Source organism: Leptodactylus fuscus, chromosome 5 (assembly GCF_031893055.1).
Source record: "Leptodactylus fuscus isolate aLepFus1 chromosome 5, aLepFus1.hap2, whole genome shotgun sequence".
NCBI lineage: Eukaryota > Metazoa > Chordata > Amphibia > Anura > Leptodactylidae > Leptodactylus > Leptodactylus fuscus.
In genome coordinates this window covers 187,687,439-187,710,554 of record NC_134269.1, presented here as the reverse complement: position 1 = coordinate 187,710,554, position 23,116 = coordinate 187,687,439, and the positions used below count along the sequence as shown (strand labels likewise).

Sequence of the window (23,116 nt, the reverse complement as noted above, 5' to 3'; positions counted from 1 at the left end):
CACAGTCAAAAGGAGGTGGACCCGTCGGCCGTGTGTGTGTGCATGCGTGCGTGCGTGTGTCATACTGAAGAGCATATAATACTGAGGGACAGGTGCGTACTGATGAGCATATAATACTGTGTGTGGGAGTGGGGGCGTACTGAGGAGCATACAAGACTTTGTGTGGGAGGGGGGCATACTGAGGAGCATATAATACTGTGTGTGCGGGTACTGAGGAGCATATAATACTGGGGGACGTACTGAGGAGCATATAATACTGTGTGTGGGGGTACTGAGGAGCATATAATACTGGGGGACGTACTGAGGAACATATAATACTGGAGGGATGCATACTGAGGAGCATATAATACTGTGTGGGGGGGATGAGGAGCATATAATACTGGGGGGATGCATACTGAGGAGCATATAATACTGTGTGTGGGGGTACTGAGGAGCATATAATACTGGAGGGATGCGTACTGAGGAGCATATAATACTGTGGGGGGGTAATGAGGAGCATATAATACTGGGGAGATGCGTACTGAGGAGCATATAATACTGTGGGGGGTACTGAGGAGCATATAATACTGAATGGGCATATTGATAAGCATATAATACTGTGTGTAGGTGCCATTGTGGAGCATATAATCCTGTGGGGGGCTACTATGGAGCGTATAATACTGTGTGGTGAGCCTACTGTGAAGCATATAATACTGTAGTCCCCTCACTATTTATATCACACAGTATCTGTTTTATAGTGGACATGATATTATTACAGGATGTAAGAACATTGCACGGTCCTATAAAACAGATCCTGTGTGATGTAAATAGTGAGCATTAATTGTTCAAAGTACTAAATGCAGAGAGCTTTACATTTCAGCACAAAGTTGTTTGTATTATTGAAAGCTCTGTAAAGCCCCATTCACATGACTGTCATTTGTGGGTCCGTAACTATCCACAATTGTGGATCCGCACAGTATTAAGGTTAAATTGCCGTGTTGTGGGTTTTGGGTTGCAGTTTGGGCACTCGGTCTCTAAAAGGTTCGCAATCACTGCCCTAGAAGGGGTACATGCTACATCTCATGACATGTAATTTATGGTCCTGGACGAAGTTTTGAGGAACACTGCTTTTTGACAGCTTCGAATTCCTACCACGACAAGATTATACAAATCAGTCAGAGTGAACAGTGACATAGAAGACATACTGATATTACTGTAAAATAAGAGCATGTCCCATCCTGGTTTCAATGTAGATAAGCTACAGAGAGAAGCCAAAATTTTAAGGCAGTTGTATAAACCTTTGTGGCTGTCAATAAGAGGCAAATATAGGTTCTTTATAGGGTTAATTATTTCCACTAAAATATCTTATTTTCTTATAATCACCAGAGAGCTCATGAAATAGATTTGATCTAATTATTTCGAAGAAATGTGTTTTTTTTAATCGCCACCATTCTTTTTGATGTGCACAGTAGGAATCTTGTGATACTTATTAATATAGTCACAAAATGAAATCTCCCCGTAGATCAGGGAGTGGGAGCCATTTTGCTTGTCTGTCACAAATAAACTGTGTGAAGCTGGAAAAAAAAGAAACATTTAATAGAGGAATCACTTGGAGAATCAGTGGGTGATACATAAATATTTGATAACGGAGGAGGAACCTAAATATCTGTAATGTGACAGTAGAACTGGTGGGCCTCTGCACCTCACAAACGTACCCCTCTAAAAATACATTACAGAACCTCTGGGATATCACAACATAGAGATAATAACACACAGTCATGTCACAGTGCTGGAATCAAAAATATAATGTCACAGTAGAGAGTTAGTCAACATAGTGATGTCACAGTACAGATATAATACACAGTGATGTCACAGTGCAGAGATAATACACACAGTGATGTCACAGTACAGAGATAATACACACAGTGATGTCACAGTACAGGGATAATACACACAGTGATGTCACAGTACAGGGATAATATACACAGTGATGTCACAGTACGGGGATAATATACACAGTGATGTCACAGTACAGGGATAATACACACAGTGATGTCACAGTACAGAGATAATACACACAGTGATGTCACAGTACAGGGATAATATACACATTGATGTCACAGTACAGGGATAATACACACAGTGATGTCACAGTACAGGGATAATACACACAGTGATGTCACAGTACAGAGATAATACACACAGTGATGTCACAGTACAGAGATAATACACACAGTGATGTCACAGTACAGGGATAATACACTGTGATGTCACAGTACAGGGATAATACACAGTGATGTCACAGTACAGGGATAATATACACAGTGATGTCACAGTACAGGATAATATACACAGTGATGTCACAGTACAGGGATAATACACACAGTGATGTCACAGTACAGAGATAATACACACAGTGATGTCACAGTACAGGGATAATATACACAGTGATGTCAAAGTACAGGGATAATATACACAGTGATGTCAAAGTACAGGGATAATACACACAGTGATGTCACAGTACAGGGACAATAAACACAGTGATGTCACAGTACAAAGATAATACACATTGATGTCACAGTACAGGGATAATACACACAGTGATGTCACAGTACAGAGATAATACACACAGTGATGTCACAGTACAGAGATAATACACACAGTGATGTCACAGTACAGAGAATACACACAGTGATGTCACAGTATAGAGATAATATACAGAGTGATGTCACAGTACAGGGATAATATACACAGTGATGTCACAGTACAGGGATAATATACACAGTGATGTCACAGTACAAAGATAATACACACAGTGATGTCACAGTAGAGAGATAATACAAACAGTGATGTCACAGTACAGGGATAATACACACAATGATTTCACAGTACAGAGTAATACACACAGTGATGTCACAGTACAGAGTAATAAACACAGATATTTCACAGTACATGGATAATATACACAGCGATGTCACAGTACAGAGATAATGTACACACTGATGTCACAGTATAGAGATAATACACACCGTGATGTCACAGTACAGGGATAATACACACAGTGATGTCACAGTACAGAGTAATAAACACAGATATTTCACAGTACAGGGATAATACACACAGTGATGTCACAGTACAGAGATAATGTACACACTGATGTCACAGTATAGGGATAATACACACAGTGATGTCACAGTACAGAGATAATACACACAGTGATGTCACAGTACAGAGATAATACACACAGTGATGTCACAGTACAGGGATAATATACACAGTGATGTCACAGTACGGGGATAATATACACAGTGATGTCACAGTACAGGGATAATACACACAGTGATGTCACAGTACAGAGATAATACACACAGTGATGTCACAGTACAGGGATAATACACACAGTGATGTCACAGTACAGGGATAATATACACATTGATGTCACAGTACAGGGATAATACACACAGTGATGTCACAGTACAGGGATAATACACACAGTGATGTCACAGTACAGAGATAATACACACAGTGATGTCACAGTACAGGGATAATACACTGTGATGTCACAGTACAGGGATAATACACAGTGATGTCACAGTACAGGGATAATATACACAGTGATGTCACAGTACAGGATAATATACACAGTGATGTCACAGTACAGGGATAATACACACAGTGATGTCACAGTACAGAGATAATACACACAGTGATGTCACAGTACAGGGATAATATACACAGTGATGTCAAAGTACAGGGATAATACACACAGTGATGTCACAGTACAGGGACAATAAACACAGTGATGTCACAGTACAAAGATAATACACATTGATGTCACAGTACAGGGATAATACACACAGTGATGTCACAGTACAGAGATAATACACACAGTGATGTCACAGTACAGAGATAATACACACAGTGATGTCACAGTACAGAGAATACACACAGTGATGTCACAGTATAGAGATAATATACAGAGTGATGTCACAGTACAGGGATAATATACACAGTGATGTCACAGTACAGGGATAATATACACAGTGATATCACAGTACAAAGATAATACACACAGTGATGTCACAGTAGAGAGATAATACACACAGTGATGTCACAGTACAGGGATAATACACACAATGATTTCACAGTACAGAGTAATACACACAGTGATGTCACAGTACAGAGTAATAAACACAGATATTTCACAGTACATGGATAATATACACAGCGATGTCACAGTACAGAGATAATGTACACACTGATGTCACAGTATAGGGATAATACACACAGTGATGTCACAGTACAGAGATAATACACACAGTGATGTCACAGTACAGAGATAATACACACAGTGATGTCACAGTACAGAGATAATACACACCGTGATGTCACAGTACAGGGATAATACACACAGTGATGTCACAGTACAGAGTAATAAACACAGATATTTCACAGTACAGGGATAATACACACAGTGATGTCACAGTACAGAGATAATGTACACACTGATGTCACAGTATAGGGATAATACACACAGTGATGTCACAGTACAGAGATAATACACACAGTGATGTCACAGTACAGAGATAATACACACAGTGATGTCACAGTACAGAGATAATACACACAGTGATGTCACAGTACAGGGATAATATACACAGTGATGTCACAGTACAGGGATAATAGACACAGTGATGTCACAGTACAGAGATAATACACACAGTGATGTCACAGTACAGAGATAATACACACAGTGATGTCACAGTACAGGGATAATAAACACAGTGATGTCACAGTACAGGGATAATACACACAGTGATGTCACAGTACAGAGATAATACACACAGTGATGCCACAGTACAGGGATAATACACAGTGATGTCACAGTACAGAGATAATACACAGTGATGTCACAGTACAGGGATAATATACACAGTGATGTCACAGTACAGGGATAATACACACAGTGATGTCACAGTACAGGGATAATACACACAGTGATGTCACAGTACAGGGATAATACACACAGTGATGTCACAGTACAGAGATAATAAACACAGGGATGTCACAGTATAGGGATAATACACACAGTGACGTCACAGTACAGAGATAATACACACAGTGATGTCACAGTACAGGGATAATACACACAGTGATGTCACAGTACAGGGATAATACACACAGTGATGTCACAGTACAGAGATAATGTACACATAGTGATGTCACAGTACAGAGATAATGTACACACAGTGATGTCACAGTACAGGGATAATACACACAGTGATATCACAGTACAGAGATAATACACAGTGATGTCACAGTACAGAGATAATGTACACACAGTGATGTCACAGTACAGGGATAATACACACAGTGATGTCACAGTACAGAGATAATGTACACACAGTGATGTCACAGTACAGAGATAATACACACAGTGATGTCACAGTACAGGTATAATACACACAGTGATGTCACAGTACGGGGATAATATACACAGAGATGTCACAGTACAGGGATAACACACACAGTGATGTCACAGTACAGGGATAATACACACAGTGATGTCACAGTACAGGGATAATATACACAGTGATGTCACAGTACGGGGATAATATACACAGTGATGTCACAGTACAGGGATAATACACACAGTGATGTCACAGTACAGGGATAATACACACAGTGATGTCACAGTACAGAGATAATAAACACAGTGATGTCACAGTACAGGGATAATACACACAGTGATGTCACAGTACAGAGATAATACACACAGTGATGTCACAGTACAGGGATAATACACAGTGATGTCACAGTACAGAGATAATACACAGTGATGTCACAGTACAGGGATAATATACACAGTGATGTCACAGTACAGGGATAATATACACAGTGATGTCACAGTACAGGGATAATACACACAGTGATGTCACAGTACAGGGATAATACACACAGTGATGTCACAGTACAGAGATAATAAACACAGTGATGTCACAGTACAGGGATAATACACACAGTGATGTCACAGTAGAGAGATAATACACACAGTGATGTCACAGTACAGGGATAATACACAGTGATGTCACAGTACAGAGATAATACACAGTGATGTCACAGTACAGGGATAATATACACAGTGATGTCACAGTACAGGGATAATACACACAGTGATGTCACAGTACAGGGATAATACACACAGTGATGTCACAGTACAGAGATAATGTACACATAGTGATGTCACAGTACAGAGATAATGTACACACAGTGATGTCACAGTACAGGGATAATACACACAGTGATATCACAGTACAGGGATAATATACACAGTGATGTCACAGTACAGAGATAATGTACACACAGTGATGTCACAGTACAGGGATAATACACACAGTGATGTCACAGTACAGAGATAATGTACACACAGTGATGTCACAGTACAGAGATAATGTACACACTGATGTCACAGTATAGGGATAATACACACAGTGATGTCACAGTACAGGGATAATACACACAGTGATGTCACAGTACAGGGATAATACACACAGTGATGTCACAGTACAGAGATAATGTACACATAGTGATGTCACAGTACAGAGATAATGTACACACAGTGATGTCACAGTACAGGGATAATACACACAGTGATATCACAGTACAGGGATAATATACACAGTGATGTCACAGTACAGAGATAATGTACACACAGTGATGTCACAGTACAGGGATAATACACACAGTGATGTCACAGTACAGAGATAATGTACACACAGTGATGTCACAGTACAGAGATAATACACACAGTGATGTCACAGTACAGGTATAATACACACAGTGATGTCACAGTACGGGGATAATATACACAGAGATGTCACAGTACAGGGATAATACACACAGTGATGTCACAGTACAGGGATAATATACACAGTGATGTCACAGTACGGGGATAATATACACAGTGATGTCACAGTACAGGGATAATACACACAGTGATGTCACAGTACAGGGATAATACACACAGTGATGTCACAGTACAGAGATAATAAACACAGTGATGTCACAGTATAGGGATAATACACACAGTGATGTCACAGTACAGAGATAATACACACAGTGATGTCACAGTACAGGGATAATACACACAGTGATGTCACAGTACAGGGATAATACACACAGTGATGTCACAGTACAGAGATAATGTACACATAGTGATGTCACAGTACAGAGATAATGTACACACAGTGATGTCACAGTACAGGGATAATACACACAGTGATATCACAGTACAGAGATAATACACAGTGATGTCACAGTACAGAGATAATGTACACACAGTGATGTCACAGTACAGGGATAATACACACAGTGATGTCACAGTACAGAGATAATGTACACACAGTGATGTCACAGTACAGAGATAATACACACAGTGATGTCACAGTACAGGTATAATACACACAGTGATGTCACAGTACGGGGATAATATACACAGAGATGTCACAGTACAGGGATAACACACACAGTGATGTCACAGTACAGGGATAATACACACAGTGATGTCACAGTACAGGGATAATATACACAGTGATGTCACAGTACGGGGATAATATACACAGTGATGTCACAGTACAGGGATAATACACACAGTGATGTCACAGTACAGGGATAATACACACAGTGATGTCACAGTACAGAGATAATAAACACAGTGATGTCACAGTACAGGGATAATACACACAGTGATGTCACAGTACAGAGATAATACACACAGTGATGTCACAGTACAGGGATAATACACACAGTGATGTCACAGTACAGGGATAATACACACAGTGATGTCACTCCTGCTCTTCAATACTGCCAGTAAAGTGTCGCTATAAACAATACTACAACTGGAGTGTCTCCCCATAAACCATGCCAGCAGGGTGTGCTCACAAACTGTGTCAGTAATGGACTATGACCAGTACTGCCAGACGTAAGAGCATAGTTGTAAGGCAGGGGTGCTCACACTTTTTCAGCATGTGAGCTACTTTATAACTGACCATGGGATAAGATCTACTACCCACTTCTTGTGGGTGGGGCCAGGGCAGGCCTGTGGGTGGGGTGGGGCGTGACTGTGGGTGGGGTCAGGCGGAGCGTGAGAGGCTGCGGTAGCCCCACCGGGGATCCCTGGTTGCATCCCGTGATCGACCCATACGTCCTTCGTGATCGACCGGTAGATCGCGATCGACGTATTGGGTGTAGGGGGTGCAGAGGTAGCAATAATTACCAGGCCCTGGTATTAGAGATTACACATGGCAAGTGGGGACCCCTATACAGATTTTGTATTCTGGCCAAGGAGCCTAAATTATGTTTCTGATCAGAAGAGTGACCCCAATAAACAATACTACAATTTACTATAATCCTACTAATTTGTAAAAGGAATTGAAGCTGTATCCATTCATAGCCAGCGCACCCTAGTGGCAGCTACCTGCAACATTCTGCATGAATTGTTCCTGCTTTGATGGGATCTCCCCTATTTTGGAAGAGTAGTCAGTCATACATACTGTAATAGCTAAGTGCTTGTTTCATATCTGTTATATTAGTGAGCCCTGATAGGGAACATTAAGTACAGATTACGGAGACCCTGGCGCGGAAACTGTGATGGAGAGAAGATTTCTACCCAGAGGGCTTTTCTCTCTGCAGGTTTCAGTATAAATAGTTATACACTGTCTACCAAAAAGTATTTGGACACCCGTACAAATGAAGATATCTGCGGTCGTGATGTACTTCATGCCTTCCGCCGTTAACCAGGAAACAGCATTGGCATTAGTCACATGCAAGATGCCATGAAGTGCAGAGTCCAATTTCGAGAAAGGGGTAATTGTGGGGTACCATAGAAATGGTTGATCCTTAAAGGGATTCTACCATTAAAAATCTTTTTTCTGTGGATAAGACATCGGAATAGCCTTTAGAAAGGCTATTCGTCTCTTACCTTTAGATGTGATCTCCGCCGCGCCATTCCTTAGAAACACCGGTTTTTACCGGTATGTAAATTAGATCTCTCGCAGCGATGGGGGCGGGCCCCAGCACTGAAAATGCGATGAGGGCGTCCCCACTGCTGCTCAAGAACAGAGATATGGATAGAGATAGAGTCAGTGATAAAAATCTAGACGGATATATGGATATATAGAGACATGGGTAGAGATAGAGACAAACACAGTGATAGAGATAAAGACAGATATAGGTAAATATAGATACAGTGTTGGCCAAAAGTATTGGCACCCCTGCAATTCTGTCAGATAATACTCAGTTTCTTCCAGAAAATGATTGCAAGCACAAACTCTTTCGTATTAATATCTTCATTTATTTTGCTTGCAATGAAAAAACACAAAAGAGTGAAAAAAGTCAAATCATTGATCATTTGGGCCGGACAAAAGTATTGGCCCCCTCAGCCTAATACTTGGTAGCACAACCTTTAGACAAAATAACTGCGCACAACCGCTTCCGATAACCATCAATGAGTTTCTTACAAGGCTCTGCTGGAATTTTACACCATTCTTCTTTGGCAAACTGCTCCAAGTCCCTGAGATGTGAAGGGGGCCTTCTCCAAACTGCCATCAAGAGATCTCTCCACAGCTGTTCTATGGGATTCAGGTCTGGACTCATTGCTGCCACTTTAGAAGACTCCAGTGCTTTCTCTCAAACCATTTTCTAGTGCTGACCTGAAGTGTGTTTTGGGTCATTGTCCTGCTGGAAGACCCATGACCTCTGAGGGAGACCCAGCTTTCTCACACTGGGCCCTACATTATGCTTCAAAATTTGTTGGTAGTCTTCAGACTTCATAATGCCATGCACACGGTCAAGAAGTCCAGTGCCAGAGGCAGCAAAGCAACCCCAAAACATCAGGGAACCTCCGCCATGTTTGACTGTAGGGACCGTGTTCTTTTCTTTGACGGCCTCTTTTTTCCCTGTAAACTCTATGTTGATGCTTTTTCCCAAAAAGCTCTACTTTTGTCTCATCTGACCAGAGAACATTCTTCCAAAACGTTTTTGGCTTTCTCAGGTAAGTTTTGGCAAACTCCAGCCTGGCTTTTTTATGTCTCTGGGTAAGAAGTGGGGTCTTCCTGGGTCTCCTACCATACAGTCCCTTTTCATTCAGACGCCAACGGATAGTACGGGTTGACACTATTGTATCCTCGGACTGCAGGGCAGCTTTAACTTGTTTGGATGTTAGTTCAGGTTCTTTATCCACCATCTACACAATCTTGCATTGAAATCTCTCGTCAATTTTTCTTTTCCGTCCACATCTAGAGTGGTTAGCCACAGTGCCATGGGCTTTAAACTTCTTGATGACACTGCGCATGGTAGACACAGGAACATTCAGGTCTTTGGAGATGGACTTGTAGCCTTGAGATTGCTCATGCTTCCTCACAATTTTGCTTCTCAAGTCCTCAGACAGTTCTTTGGTCTTCTTTCTTTTCTCCATGCTCAATGTGGTACACACAAGGACACAGGACAGAGGTTGAGTCAACTTTAATCCATTTCAACTGGCTGAAATTATGATATAGTTATTGCCACCACCTGTTAGGTGCCTCAGGTAAGTAATAGGTGCTGTTAATTACACAAATTAGAGAAGCATCACATGATTTATCAAACAGTGCCAATACTTTTGTCCACCCGTTTTTTATGTTTGGTGTGGAATTATATCCAATTTGGCTTTTTGACAATTCTTTTTATGGTTTTCCATTGAAGACAAATTAAATGAAGATAATAATACCAAAGAATTTGTGATTGCAATCATCATCTGACAGAATTGCAGGGGTGCCAATACCTTTGGCCAGCACTGTATATGGGTAGAGATAGAGACAGTGGTATATATAAAGATAGGGATAGAAATAAGGAGAGAGAAAGAGATATAGAAAGAGGTACAGATAAAGATATGGACAGAGACATAGGTAGAGATAGACAAAGACATAGCGATATAGATAGAGATATGGATAGAGATAAAGATACAGATATGTATAGCCATGTGGATAGAGCTAAAAATATATGGTATAAAAATCTAGACAGATATATGGATATATAGAGATATGGGTAGAGATAGAGACAAACACAGTGATAGAGATATAGACAGAAATAGAGATATAAATAAAGGTAGAGATATGGATAGAGATGTTGATGGACTTATGAATAGCGGTAAAGACAGAGATGTAGATAAAAATAGAGATGTGGATAGAGATAGAGCTATGGATTGATAAAGAAATGGATAGAGATAGAGATATATATAGAGATAAAGATATGGATAGAAACTCTGCTGTGTGATGTAATAATATATTCTTATAGGGCGTCATACACCCCTTTTTGAAAGGAGCAGCAAGTCGGGCGCATATGCTTCATTTATTTCAATGGTACGACCAGAGCTAGCCAAGTGCTGTGTTTGCCTAAGTAATTTTTTAGTGGAATACCCCTTTAAATGCTAATATATTGTCTACCTGCTGCTGCCACAAGAGGGAGCTCTCTACCTGTATATTTAGTAATGAATGAAAGGTGTATAAATACATATGTAGTAATATGGGCTTAATGAATCCGGCTCCGCCACACTGCACCAGTACTAATAGTTCTCACTAATCTCTATGTACAAAGATCTGAGTGTATTTAGTATTAGGAGCGTCTCCCTCCCATCACATTATCATTCTGACCTCACTGCCTATTTACGTAGTGGAAGCTTTTTGTGTCATTGATGTAAATTAGCGCGCAGCCCCGAGTGGAGGAGATAGCGGAGAACGCACCAGAGGCCTCATTAATTTGACTTGATAAAGAATCATGTTAAATGTGGTGTTTTTCTAATACAAGGGAAAGTCGCTGCCGAGCTCATAAATAAAATGAAGATTACATTGCCAGCCTATCCCCTGATCCCCGCAACGTAACCCAGATACAAATGGTTGTGTCCTCTGAACATCAGACTCTAGATGAGAACGTGTTCTATGTACTTGTGCCTCTGTAGCGAGGACTTCACTGTTGGTACATGGCCTACATAATAATGACACGGCCGCTTCTTCCTCCGCAGAGGTTTCTCCATGACATTCCACTAAGCCCAGGAACAAAGATTTTGGTGCATTAAAAAAAATTGGTTGTTTAGACATGTCTGTTTTAGTAAATACTTGCATTCCCTATAAACCAACATTTTTTCTTAGAAATCCATATTGTAATATCCCTCTGTTACACCTCTTGTCAATTTGGGAAGATTTTGGTAACAGAATTTTACAAATCCCCTAATGGAGCGTGACATTGTCCAGGGCTATTGCATTTTTTATTTTTTTATTTTTTTTATTTTTTTTATTTATTTTTTTTTTTGGGGGGGGGGTATTCAATCATTTTTGCATCTTTTTTCGGTGAAGAATAGTTTTACTTTTATTTTGTTTTTATATTTTCATATTATTTCTCTATTTTAATACCCAAAAAATAGGTGGGGAAATGTGTTTATTTTTTTCAATAGTATGAAATATACCAACACAAAAAAAAAATTCTTAACAGTTTTTCCTCTCCGTTTGGCTTATTTTTACGTAAGTGACAATAATTGTCGTGTTTTTGGGGGCGGGGCTACAAGCTGTAACATGGGCATGGTAGTGGGTTGGTATTTTTGTATGTTAATTTTTTATGTTTTTTTGCATATTCTTCCCCCTCCCCAATAAAGTACCCCATATAACAAAAATAATATACAAAAAATGGCAAGTTCTCTGATTTAGCCTGGGAAAAAAATGCACAATACTTGGCTAAGACTACGTTCACACAAGCGTTTGTTGACCGTTTGGTGATTCCGTTCCCCATTCGACTTGAAAATTTTTTGGGTGGAAAATGGGCAGAAATCTGGCAGACCCCATAAATATCTTTGGGATTCACAGGTTTCCACAGTTAACCACTTTTTAAGCGGATTGGGTTTCTAATGGAAACCCTAACGCAGATGTTACATCATCCTGTGTGGGATATCTTATAGTGCTCTTAGCATGAAATATAAAAGGTCAGAATAGAATTGTAAATTCCTTATTGTCTATATAAAGGCTGGTTTTTAGTGCCGTCTCATTTTTTTCCCCACCTGACCACCCTGTACACCTAGTAGGTGCGGCACATGATTGAAATAAGCATGCTCCAATCGCACACCAAGTGATGTCATGAGGGGCTGGTCATAGGGGCTGAATGGGCTTGAAAAGTCTCAGGATGTGTGCGCCGGTGAACGTTTTATGCGCTCCGTGGCGAAACCGTTTTTTTTTTTTAAACCGGGCACAGAGTCGGACATGCAGTACTCTGTGTCCGGTTTAAAAAAAAAACGGTTTTGCCGCGGAGCGTATAAAACATTCACCGGCGCTCACGGCCGGACTCAGCATGACAGGTTTCCGTCTTCTGCATGCAGAAGACGGAAACCTGAAAACGGAGTTCAGGCGCTGGTGTGAACCCAGCGTAAGACTGTTTATTTGCAAATAATCCATCTCTATAGCTCGTACAAAAGTCTATGGAGAAGGAGGCTGCTAATTTGATTTATTATTACCTCATTTTGGGCAGATTTTTTTAAAAATCTGAAAAAAGCATGATTTTTTATATTTTTTTTTCTAACAGGAATGTATTTCGCCCATTTAAAAAAAACACAGCTATATAAAAAAAATAATCAAAATGCCTTACTGTTTTGGTCTAATGTGTGTTTTAAGTTTTAACTATACTCATCTAAATATTACATTATGTCATTAGAATTGCATTTGCTTCTTTGATTTCCTTCTGGGCAATGCAATTTCCTTATTCATTCAGAGAAGATTTGGTCAAGTTCCTAAAGGCAGGTCTTTTCTTTTTAGATCCACTCCTGGTTTAGGCTTAGAAAAACATATTAAAAAGCTGGGCCAAATCCTCCCTGTGTGAATAAGACTTTACAAGGCCGAAAAATTGTAGTTCAATTGGCAAGTACATTGGTGGCCAAAAACATCAGATGGCAAACACTGGCAGGAACTAATGAGTTTCTAACCTGCTTTAAACAGGCTGGAATCACCAACACGGACCTTGACCATGGAGGCACCAAAAGGAATTGAGATAAATGCAGAAGCTGGCGGGTTGGAAGCATCTTGTAGAACAGATCTGCGGCTAGATTCTACAGACGGAGAGGTAGGACTCACAGTATTATTTGTGGGAGGTGGGGGCTTGTATAATTCTGTAGTACTAAAGCTTAATACAAATAGGGCCTTTCAGGTGAGATCTGCAGCTGTATCTGAGAGCAGAACATAACAGAGGGAGAGAAGCTGAGCGGCAGTTATAGGGTTACAGTATGTGATAGAGGAGAGCAGCTGAGCTCTGTGATATATAGCGTTATATGATAGATGAGAGAAGCTAAGTTCTGTGATATATAGGGTTATATGATAGAGGAGAGAAGCTGAGCTCTGTTATATATATGGTTATATGATAGAGGAGAGAAGCTGAGCTCTGTGATATATAGGGGTATATGATAGAGGAGAGAAGCTGAGCTCTGTGATATATAGGGTTATATGATAGAGGGAGAGAGAAGCTGAGCTCTGTGATATATATGATTATATGATAGAGGAGAGAAGCTGAGCTCTGTGACATATAGGGTTATATGATAGAGGGAGAGAAGCTGAGCTCTGTGATATATAGGGTTATATGATAGAGGGAGAGAAGCTGAGCTCTGTGATATATAGGGTTATATGATAAAAGAGAGAAGCTGAGCTCTGTGATATATAGGGTTATATGATAGATGAGAGAAGCTAAGTTCTGTGATATATAGGGTTATATGATAGAGGAGAGAAGCTGAACTCTGTGATATATAGGATTATATGATAAAAGAGAGAAGCTGAGCTCTGTGATATATAGGGTTATATGATAGATGAGAGAAGCTAAGTTCTGTGATATATAGGGTTATATGATAGAGGGAGAGAAGCTGAGCTCTGTGATATATAGGGTTATATGATAGAGGAAAGAAGCTGAACTCTGTGATGTATAGGGTTATATGATAGAGGGAGAGAAGCTGAGCTCTGTGATATATAGGGTTATATGATAGAGGAGAGAAGCTGAACTCTGTGATATATAGGATTATATGATAGAGGAGAGAAGCTGAGCTCTGTGATATATAGGATTATATGATAGAGGAGAGAAGCTGAGCTCTGTGATATATAGGATTATATGATAGAGGAGAGAAGCTGAGCTCTGTGATATATAGGGATATATGATAGAGGAGAGAAGCCGAGCTCCATGGTATATAGGTTTATATGATAGCAGGAGAGAACCTTTTTTGGGCAAAAAATTGTCTTTGTTTTTTTACACCACTCTTGCCAATTTCCTGAAAGGGGAGTATGGCAAGGGGGGTGGTATGGGTGGGCTCACAGTTCCATAAGATTTATTATTATTTACACCAGAAAGCTACCATAAATGATGCCTGAATTCTACACCAGTTTTGAGCTACTGTAGATTCCAGTGCAGACGCACCCTCCACCACCGCAGGAGATGCAAAGACCACCACTGAAAATCCCAGTCTCCATAAATCTCTGTATGAAATGTTTGTTTCTTTGGGTTTGTATGTTATTATAGTGTTTTCCTCTCTTTTCCAGATCCAGTTAAAGGCGGCTAATGTAAAGCTTCCACAGCTGCCACGGGGATCATATTCTGCGTCTGCGCCCCGTCAAAATGTGTTTGAGATCTGCGTGTGCGCCAGTGGGAAACTATTCCTGTCACAAGCAGGCAGTGAATCCACCTGCCAGACAAATAACAATATTTGTCTATAAGAGACTGGAAAGCCAAACTCCAAAGACCAGGAGTACGACTGTAACCAGACACAGGAAGCCTCAGAAAAAATGTGTGTGTGCGTGTGAATATATACAAATATATATAGATATATATCTGTAAATCTATTAATCTCCCATGAAAGAGATGTTTCAGTGCCAGAAGCTCAGGGTGACCCCCAACCGTCTTCCCACTTTCCCCGTATTTGTTTCTCCTGCCAAGTGTTCTCCTCATTTTCAGAGGTGGCCGTCCATTTGAAAACCCAAAGAAATATGTCCTTTTCCACCATATAAAGTCCAACACTTGTACCTGTTTTACTTTCAATTTTTGTCAGAGAACGAATGGCCAATTTCCAAAAAATTACCCAATTTCAATTTGTTGTTTTGCTTGTTTTAGTCGTTTAGTTTTTTTTCTGTTTTTCATCTTCACTTGTCAAATTCTGGTTTAGTTCAGTGGACAAGACATGTCTAGAGTAGGTCAGATAGATCATACATGCCTAGATTTAATAATTCGCTACAAAAAGTGGGCAAAAGCTAGGTTGGCCATGTAAGCCAGTGATTGGAAGACTTAGATATTACTTAAGGAAATGTTCCAGAATATTGGGAGATTTATGTAACCCGACTTTAATGGAACCTCCCGACTATATCCTTAGATGTTGGAGAAGAGAAGGGTAGCGCATGTTGAAAAGCAACATGCCCGATCCTTTTGTTCTTACATTGGGTCTAGGTAAACTGAAATATCAAAAATGATCATCATGCCATATTTTTCAAAGACTTGTTGCCAAGGAAATGTTTTTATGTTATTCTACGTAAAATCTGTTAAAATAACCAAGTGAAATTATCACTTTCTTTCGACAAGCCAATTGTGTGATAACCCAACACGTTTCAGTTTTCTTGACCTCTGTCTGCAGGACATTAGTAGCCAAGCTAGATAATATATAGTTTTCATTATATGGCATTGATTGCCATTGATTTTGGTTATTTCTATATGTTCTGACGCCATATTGTGTTTTAATCTCTGGTGGGCTTTTTTTTAATCATTTGTGGTGCATTTATACAATATGTAGCACCCCCAATTCCCAGTAATAAACTCTTCCATTTGTCCATAAGGTCACCCAGAGCCATGTATTAAAGGAGGGCACTGGACTGAACCATCTCTGATCAAAGAGGGGGAAATGTGCCTATGCCTTAAGACAATGCACTCTGCAAGGAAAAGCACAGAGGGGAAGTTTCTGATTTAATTGTTTGCTGTCTATATTTTGTTAATTTTTTGTTGGGGGGGTGTATACGATGTATGATGAGTGAGTGATGATGAATGGGAAGATTTCTTATGGCAAGAAACTATTTTGTATGATCAATAACATTGCAGGTTACTAGATGAATATGCTGCTACAGTCTCATTACCTGGCTATAGGGCACTTACAAGATGACTCCGATCTTATAGAATGAGGTCGAAGTCATCTGTCCTCTCCATTGTCATATTTTTGATTCCCACTTTGCCATGTTTGCCCATAAGTCACCGTCACTCCTAGTTATTACCTTACTAAAAGGGGGATAATTATGGACAATGTAGACTACTTTGTATAAACCCAACATGAAGGCTACGTCTCGCAAGTAACTCCAGCATTTTCTCGCACCCATGGTTGTAAATATTTTCATAACATGACAGAATTTGATAAATTTAAGATTATATATTTTTTTTAGGAATGTGGAGTAACAGTGTCGTTCGCACCTCCTCCTTTACTACAGTCATAAAACCATGGAGCCTTTGGGGAAATTGGATTTTTATCATGCCATATCAAATATCTCAAAGTATCTAATATATAAGTTTAGTCACATGATGTTAAGAGTCGCTGTAAAATCTTACCGTTATGACTTACGACTTGCAAGATGGTGGAAGGATAAGGTTTCTAATCATTGGATATCTCAATTGACTTAAGGGTTTTACTTAACCCTAGGATTTCCAACCCTTGTTTCTTACTGGCACAAAAATTCTGAAAAAGACATTTGAAAAATATTCACTTTTGGGATTTAGTGGTGTTCCTGTTGTCATCACTGTATGTTGAGAGCTGTATCATAACTGCTGACTGCAAATTTATGGATGTCACAACTTCATTCATCTGGTAGACAACATGGAGTCAAAGGCCAAGAGGCTAGGCAGCTGAGTTTGTCGAATGTTATAATATTCTTGAAGGTCATCAATGTCCAGAAGATGTTGAGTTTGGTTTACATTGCCAAAGTTACCAAGGTCAACCTATGAGTTAGAGCATCCACATCTAAGTCTACTTTATATAACTTTTGCCAAGTACGAATTTTTTAGGACCAGAATGGATTTTGTATTGGATATCAAACACCCTATGTTGGGTAAATCTTCAACCAAAGACAGGCAACAACAGAGTCATCAGAAATATGTACTGGGGTCTATAGTCAACACTGGTCCGGGGCAAGTCTAAAAAACTGACTTTCACTTTAATAGGAAGTATATGTTATCTTCCTTGTCCACAAAGATTGTCATACACCTTCAATGGTCACTTGTTTGGTCAACATTTACGCCTCCTGAACTTTCCTTCTCCCCTACAGCTGAGCATTGTGCATATTGAATGGGGAGGAGAGAGGAAGCTGTCATCATACAACCAATGGTGGTTTATCTCTCCTAAGTACAAAAGGAGCGGGCATGTAAAATTCAACATGCCCAATCCTTTTTTCCCTCAATGTCATTTGTCAGAAGAGAGTCAGAATAGTCAACTAGCCTGACCGGCTTATGCATCTAATGTAATGTATCTTGAGTTCATAAGATAACGATGGATGAATGGATAGATAGATAGATAGATAGATAGATAGATAGATAGATAGATAGATGACATGTAGGATTTATAAAGATAAGGGCTATACAAATTTAATTTCCAATACTACTATCCAAACAAAAATGTTCTAAAACACATAAGTATAAATTCCGCATTTTATCTACCACTTTTCTGTGGCAAAAGTGAGCGGTGGTAGTGTAGGTATATTGGTTGCCACCTCTGTTTTTTCTCAGAAACTGATAGCATTATTAGCATAATCTGTTATAACCATCTTATTTAAAGGGGTATGATAATCATGACCTATCCTTAGAAAAGGTCATCAATGTCAGATCGGTGGGGGTCCGACATTTGACACCTCTGCCAATCTTGTGTTTAAAGAGCCCGTGGCATTTGGACAAGAGTTGTAGGTTCTCAGTACTTACCAAACACAGCGCCATGCATTGTATAGTGGCTGTGTTTGGTATTGCAGCTCAGCCTAATTCACTTAAATAGATCTGAGCTGCAGTATGGCCACATAGACTTCACATCACTGGTCTGAAAAGAGAAAGTAGTGCCCATTGGGGTGAACCGACCTGATTGGCAGGGGCTCTAAGCATTGGATCATTGGATTAAACCTCCACCGATTTGACTTCAGTGACCATCAATATTATAGTCCAGGAAAACCCCTTTAATAGAAATGTGAATGAAGCTGGGCGCAATCGGCTCTATGAACACACGGTGGCTGTGACTCCAGTGGACTGTCCCGTCTTCTCCATGCTGTAAGGTCCCAGAAAAATCCCAATTTGTGTGTATAAAGTATCAGGCACCATGTGTACACTATACAAAGTAAAACCCAATTTTAACACGACATTAGGGTCTTACATTTTCCCCATCCCCCTTCTTTATTCTCATCTCATCATACATTATGTACAAGAGAAATATAATATGGCCCTTGAGTACGTCCTCCATTCCTTATTTATTAACATCACGTTGTTTGTGAATGTGAGATGGGGCCATAGCTGAGGTGGACACTTCTCTACAGACCCTCCCAGGGAGCCACAGGGGCTACCCTAGTGGTGTCTATGATACGTAGCCCTAATCTTCAAAGGGTCTTTGATGTAACATCCAGCTTGTTACGACATCTTCGCTTCTATCCATTTTACTTACCCGCAAAAAAGAGAGTTGGCCATTTATTTTCTTAACTACACGTGTAAATTTTTTTTTCTGTTTCTTTTTTATTAATGTACATAAAAATGGAAATAAAATTTTAAAGGCTTCATTATGCTGCTTAACCTTTTTACTGACAGCCAACATATTCTATTTCTGGCACATAATGTTAAGTTGATATTCACATCCCTAATGCAACAAGCGCTACGTGTGGGATTAAGCACATTTCTCCATTGGACAAAATCCAAGTTTCCTTTAGAGCTGAATTTTTCACATGAAAAAAAGAGATTTTCTTGCAAATCATTCAAGAAGGATATTCGTAATGGAAGTCTCCTATGCGTAGGAAGTAGTATCTGGTTCCTGATTGTATACTTGGCCCAATAAATTTTATAGAAATTTAGACTTTTTGAAGGATTATCACTAGATTGTGATTTTTCCCATAGATGATAGGAATGTTTCAGTTGTGTATGTCTTCATGTAATCCCTGGAGTATGTACTAAGCTTGCAAATCATGGAACTCCAGCATAACACTGTATGGTGAGCGTGTGTGTGCCGGCAAGGTTTACATTACAAGTGTGCTTGGTTCAGAATCTTAGGATATTGGTTTGATATTGGGGTTGGATTAAAATTTTCCACTATTATAATGAAAAATCACAGCTATATAGTTTCTTATTTATGTCCAGATCTCTGGTAAAGAAAACAAAAACAAAAAAAAACAATATGGCCACCATTACAATATCCATAGACACATGGGTCAAAAATCTGCCTAGCGTTATGAACAGGGCTATGTATTACTTACTAGCTCTTGATGACTTTAAAGAGAACCTTTCGCCACCTCTACAATCTACAACTCTTTGTATCCTTCAGCAGTTGCCGATCCAGTGACTATGGTGCAGCTGAAATTTTTTTTATGGTTAATTATTGGGGGGTTTTTTTGTTAATTTCAGCACATTTATGCTCTGTATTGTCAGGTGGGCAGTCCCTATCTGTCAGTTCCAACCTAGAACCACCCACCTGACAGTAAGAAGCATAATTAGCATATTGGGAAATGAAACTAACAGCACCAATTGCTCAAGAATGGTGGGGTCCAAAGAAAAAAATTCTGAAATCAGTGGAGGGGCACCTAGTAAAGGTTCCAAAGAGTTGAAGTTGGCTAGGGTGGTGAAAGGTCCACTTTTTAAAGGGCTTGCTTGCTTTGGGTAATTCACTTTAGTTGAAAGGACCTACTGACAATAATGCATGGTATAATAGATCACAGTGTGTCCTGCTGCTAGGACCACCAGCGATCAGTTGTAATCTGCAAGGAAAAGGACAATGTGTGTCGAGTTTTCCTACAGCACCACCGCAGGAGAAATGAAGTATTACACTATACCCATTGCAATAAATGAGCTAATCATATATAGGGAATATATATGACAGGTCCTCCAGATTAAGACACACTTTATAGTCATTTACCAATAATAGATAGGGGTCTTAAACAGGGATCCCCCATTGAGTAACTCACAATTACAAATTTTGGGAAAAAAATGTAAACCAGAACACCCCTCCAAAATGGAGACCCTGACTGCTTTCTGTTTTATACATAGCCACCAGGTGAAAATTATAATATCAGTCTATTTCCAAAAATCCCTGTGTACCTGTCACATACTGTATAGACTCAATGAGCAGCCACTTGGGCCCAGGCCTTTAGAATGGTATCTTACAAAATGTTAAAGTGTAACTTTTTTTACATTTCATAGATTAAATCTAAAATGTAATAAATACTTTGAATACTTATTTTGTATTAATTTATGTCTTTTTCTCATTCACATCCAAAACTGATGTCAAATTTCTGGCGGTTGCCCTTGGAAACAGACTTCAGCTTTTCACTGATAGATATAAGACTTGACAGCTTAATACTAGGGTAAGGTACCCAAACACCTTCCACAGCTGTGACCTAAATGCGTATTGGGCTCACAGATATTTTACCTGACCCCCATACACTTGAAAACTTGGTTCAGCCAAGCATGCATGTTATCTGAATGAGAAGAGGGGAGTAGGCCGCTGCTCCACAACCCAGGAAGAGGCCTATCTCTCCTCAGAAATAAAGGATCTGGCAGGTCAAATTTAAAAGGATTGACCTTCTTACCCCCAATATCATCGAGGGAGAGTTGGAACACCCCCAGACACATCGACTAAAATTAGCAGATTTGGCCGATGTTATAGGCACCTTATTGATATGGCACCATGGCAACTTTTGGTCACACAATAGCTGCAAACAATCTATAGAAAAAAAAAATTCTGCCACCTTGTTGGCATTGGCATGAATTCTGACCATGTTGTGATTCTTGTTGCACAACTTTTTCACCCATAGGGAATCAAGATTATGCAGTGGTTGTGGTAACTCCTAATTTTAGACTACAAGTACACGAACATGTGCATGTATAGGATTATGAGAGAATGATACGGATGGATGATATCTATGTACTGTTCGTGCCCTCCATGTACCTATTCAGTCATTTATTGTAATGAGATTGGGCCGCTAAACGGAGAGGAATAGGACTTGTCCCAAGTTTTGCCCTTAGACTCACGGACCCTTACAGTGTGTGTTTGGGGCCATAATAAAGGAATGGGCCAATGCGCTGTTAAAATTGGCAAGTATGGATCTTTACTGTGACCAAAAGCCACCATGAGCCCTAGCTCCATAGTATGTAAATCCGAGTTCTTAAGTATCTGCAACCAGATATCAGAATTTACTTTGGATGTGAACTGAGAAAAACAACCTCAAGATCAGTATGTTAAAAGTATTTGCAAAACTAAAAAAAATCAACCTTAAAAATGGATTTTCCCTTTAAGAACCATTGATGTTCCATATCCCTAGTCCATTGATGTGATTCCCAACATGGAATAGCTCATAACTTCCCAATATGTTACTGTGTCTGCATCTTGGTTGTGAGTGGGGTGCGCGTGTCTGCTTGAAGTGAGGACGGGGTAACATATACAGCTTTTTGGGGTTGTTTTGTATTTGGGTTATCTGTGAGTCTGTACTCACTCTATGCAAAAATTTTGTAAGCATTTGCAATAATGCTCCGTATAATAATAAGATCTTTTAACTTTATTACACTTTCTGTACAAGAATAAAAAAGTGATTTGTATTTAAATGATTTCAATTGCAATCTTGTAAGACTCTTAATAAAATAACGATTGATACGATTATGGTTCTTTTTATCACCTATTGGCGTCAAGATACAGATGGTATAATTCTAGAACATTAGACCGTGCATATCTTCATATGGATGAGTTTAATGTCTCCGTTATTTATAGAGAGGATTTATAGCAAAGATAAAACTAGGACCTTTTGAGGGACTGCCTGACACCATTACTCATCTGACGACTCTGTGGGCACCTCCATTGCTTTCTCATGACCTTTTCCCTGGAGCCTAAGCATGT

The 23,116-nt window shown here is 39.6% G+C and overlaps 1 protein-coding gene across 4 annotated transcripts in view; it reads left to right on the top strand.

Annotated features, from left to right (window-relative positions):
• The window catches only part of SGCD (sarcoglycan delta), a 514,319-nt gene extending 491,440 nt beyond the window's left edge, over window positions 1-22,879 (top strand). For all 4 annotated transcript variants that reach the window (XM_075274918.1, XM_075274919.1, XM_075274920.1 and 1 more), the window contains 2 exons: window positions 13,989-14,112; window positions 15,567-22,879. In XM_075274918.1, the coding sequence (XP_075131019.1) occupies window positions 13,989-14,112; window positions 15,567-15,740 (298 nt within the window). In that variant the 3' untranslated portion in view covers window positions 15,741-22,879. The remainder of the gene's footprint in view (window positions 1-13,988; window positions 14,113-15,566) is intronic.
• The last annotated feature ends 237 nt before the right edge of the window (window positions 22,880-23,116 follow it).